General features: G+C 29.3%; 1 protein-coding gene across 1 annotated transcript; it reads right to left on the bottom strand.

The window, feature by feature from the left end:
* Positions 1-963: 963 nt before the first annotated feature.
* LOC130956228 (pathogenesis-related protein 1B-like) lies at positions 964-1,621 on the bottom strand. The gene has a single exon (XM_057883275.1). The coding sequence runs from the start codon at positions 1,550-1,552 to the stop codon at positions 1,067-1,069; it is 486 nt and encodes a 161-aa protein (XP_057739258.1). The 5' UTR covers positions 1,553-1,621; the 3' UTR covers positions 964-1,066.
* Between the last annotated feature and the right edge of the window lie 1,885 nt (positions 1,622-3,506).

Consider the following 3,506-nt stretch of genomic DNA (forward strand, 5'->3'; position numbering starts at 1 on the left):
TTTTGAAACAAAAAGATATTTTGTTACAAAATATTACGAATTTTTGCAACTTTTTTGTTTTTTGTTACAAAATATTATAATATTTCGTAACAAAACAAAGGTTCGTTACAAAAACTAACATAATTTGTAACAACAAAAGTTAGATTGTTACAAAATATTAGCATGTTTTGTAACAACTTGTAATGTTATTACAAAAAATTATTCTTTTGCAATAATTACTAATTATTATTACAAAAAATTGTTTTTTTGTAACAATTTTAAATTTGATACAAAATTTTTGTTACAAATGTTCCATTTTCTTGTAGTGAACCATGTTAACAACAACTAACTGCATACCTTTTGTTGGTCACCAGTGAAGTTTCAACCATAAACCTTGTAGTTGCCCAAGTCATTGTGTAAATACTCCAAGAACCATTTTCAGTTATCTCTAGTTTCTGAATCCACCACGTCATAAGCAATTGGGAAAATCTGGTTGTTTGTTCGCATCTTGACCTATTACAGTGAGTAGCTGTCCTCCATAGAAGCCCTTTAAGAATATGCCATCAAGGGTTTATATGGTTCGAAAAAATTAGAGAAGGAAGAGGATGAACAGTGATTTCATTATTCCCTTTTATTATATTTATTTCAACGAATTTCATAATGAATATTTCTATTTTTCACAGTGTCACCTCAAATTGGCCACATCATACAATACCCTGCCACCTGCCTCCACCACCGTCGAAAAATTTACTCAAGCCACGAAAAGATAGAATTGACAATGAAATTTTAAATTCATGTGTGTAAATGACTCATTAAAAAATTGAGGAATACATTTATACTCCGTGTGAAAATCTGGGTATACTTTTATCTATTTTTTCTAAAATTAATTAATTTATTAGAGATTATTTACATATACTTTTCTATTAATAATATAACTAACCTTGACACATAAACTCACGATTTTATTATTATTGCCTTGTTACTGCTAAATCAGCATCCTTAATCAATAACAGCTAAGAACTCATTCTGGCAGTATTATATCAAATGAAAGTTTAAATATACTTCCTCAACAACAATATCATTTATATTAGTAAGGCTTTTGGCCAATGATATTGCCAGGTGGATCATAGCTACAAATAATAAAAGTGCCCGCATTATTATCACAAGTTACTTTGGCGCATCCAAGTCTTATCGAATCGCGCCAAATTACTTGTGTGTAATGACCACAGACTTGACCACTCGCACAACTATTAGAATTATAGTCATAGTATTGCTTCTCGTCCACCCATAATTTCACGGCAACCGTGCCGGAAAAGTCACCGCTGCCCCCTGCAATGTTCTCCCCATATTGGCCATCGGAATGGACCAATTGGCAATCACCTTTTCGCTGATTGGCGTAGTTTTGTGCATAGGCTGCAACGGTGTCATCCCAAGACAAGTTTGGAACACCAACCTCGGATCTTGCTGCATTGTGAGCATCAAGGTAATCTTGTCGTGAGTCTTGGGCATAGGCCACGTGACCCACAATCACTAATCCTAACACACACAACACAACAGAGAATAATGAAGCCATGTTTTGACCAATAATAATAACAACTACTTAATTATTTCAGTGATGTATGTATAGAAAATGCTAAGTAGTGGGAAGTGTTCGTTTGGTGAAAATGTTGCTACAGTTGTGACGTATTTATAGGGATCTTAATTAACACAAAAAATTTTCATAAGGAAGACTAGAATAGTATATAGAAATTTCAAAATGTGATCGCGTGGATGACTAAGAAAACTAGTATATGTAGTAGGGCTGCTATATACCTTATTGGCTTATTCCTAGTTTCTTAGAGTAGATAATAATACTTGTCTATACCATTTGGAGAAATGTTAGACGTTAAGTGATTAATTCTTATGATTTTATCCTATATTTAAACCAACGTGTCAATTCTCTATTATGGTAAATAATCTTTTGTTGACTTGAAAATATCAAAATATGGTAAATTTGTTTTAAATTTATTGAAAATGAAATATGATTTGCTCAATTTATTGAAATAATTACTTACTATCGGTATTGAGTACGAGTCTAATCTATTGGATATAAAAAAGTATAGGTAGATAATAAAAATATTAAATAATGACTATGTTGAATGTTCAATTCAATAAGTATGCAGATGATTATATTTATTATTTTTAATTGGATGATAATTTCTTTTGATTCGATTTACTTATGTACAGTTAACAATGGCTGAATGTTCAATTCACTAGGTATGCAGATGATTATCCTAATGTTAAGGTTTAAAAGGTAATTTAGGGGTGAAGTATTTTTTTACTTTATTGGATCAATTTTAAAATTTATTGTTCACATTATTTACAAAAATCATTGTTTACCTAACAAAACCCATTAAAAATATACTCAGATGTAAACATCGAATCATGATGATCAACTGAATATTTTATTAATATTAGGTTATTTTAGAATTTAAGTATTCAATTCAATTGTTTATAACTTCGTTATTTTTTAAGATAACATACCAATATATAATAATAAAGACCGGATATCGTTTTGTTCTATTTTTGTTTTGTTTTATAATAACGTATTTTCTTTTTATTGGATACACACATATAGTATACGTGTTGCACCTGTTATCATATTATTAGTGACCATGATTGTTAGTTAAGAATCCATCACTATATATACGACGACGCATTATTTAATAGGAAAATTATGTAATCTTGGGAATCAATTTTTTACATAAATATTTAGTTTGTCCTTCTTTGTCTCTTTTTGATTTCATCTCTTTTTTTTGGTTGTCTATTTCATCTCTTTTATTTGTCCCAAAAAAAATTAAGTGTTGTTTGTTTGGTTTTTTATATTTATTTTCTATTTTTATTTTTATAATTTTTTAATGTGTGCGGATCATCATTTTTATTATCTTATTGATCAATGTCCAACTTTCATGACATTTTCTTTATAAGCTAGTCATTTTAATTTCTTTCCTATATATATGGGAGTATTTGAAATTTGATGTTTGTGATAAGTCTTCAAAGTGAAAAATCCAGATTAGATTGGTTATAATTGTATAAAGACTTGGTTATTAATGTTTACCATTCTCCGATTCCTAGCTAGAGGCCTCTACATATATGCGATGATCATGTTAATTTTCTTTTATTTTTTATTTTAAAATTCAAAAAATTAGAATAATAGAGTTTTTTTTTATTTAAAAATAGCCTGATTTTTTAACTAGTTAATTAAAGTTTACTTCAGTCATAATTGGTTCCCTAGGGAAACTAATGATAATCATCTTTTCTCAAAACTTCAATCAAAGGCATGTCATGCGCTAACTAGAATAACTGCATATAGATACAACAACGAAGGAAAGTGATTGGATAGATTCACTTTGTGTTCTCTTGGTCAAGGTCAATGGCTGCGAAGAAACGTTTTCCTTTACTGTTTAATATTCCACTATAATTGCAGCGAAAGGACTTTACTTTCACAAATCTATAACAGGATGAAGAAAATATATACTACTAATAAA

Source organism: Arachis stenosperma, chromosome 10, assembly GCF_014773155.1.
Source record: "Arachis stenosperma cultivar V10309 chromosome 10, arast.V10309.gnm1.PFL2, whole genome shotgun sequence".
NCBI lineage: Eukaryota > Viridiplantae > Streptophyta > Magnoliopsida > Fabales > Fabaceae > Arachis > Arachis stenosperma.

Bases quoted from the DNA above. Each gene is read 5' to 3' on its own strand.
- LOC130956228 (XM_057883275.1), bottom strand. From the start codon at position 1,552: ATGGCTTCATTATTCTCTGTTGTGTTGTGTGTGTTAGGATTAGTGATT.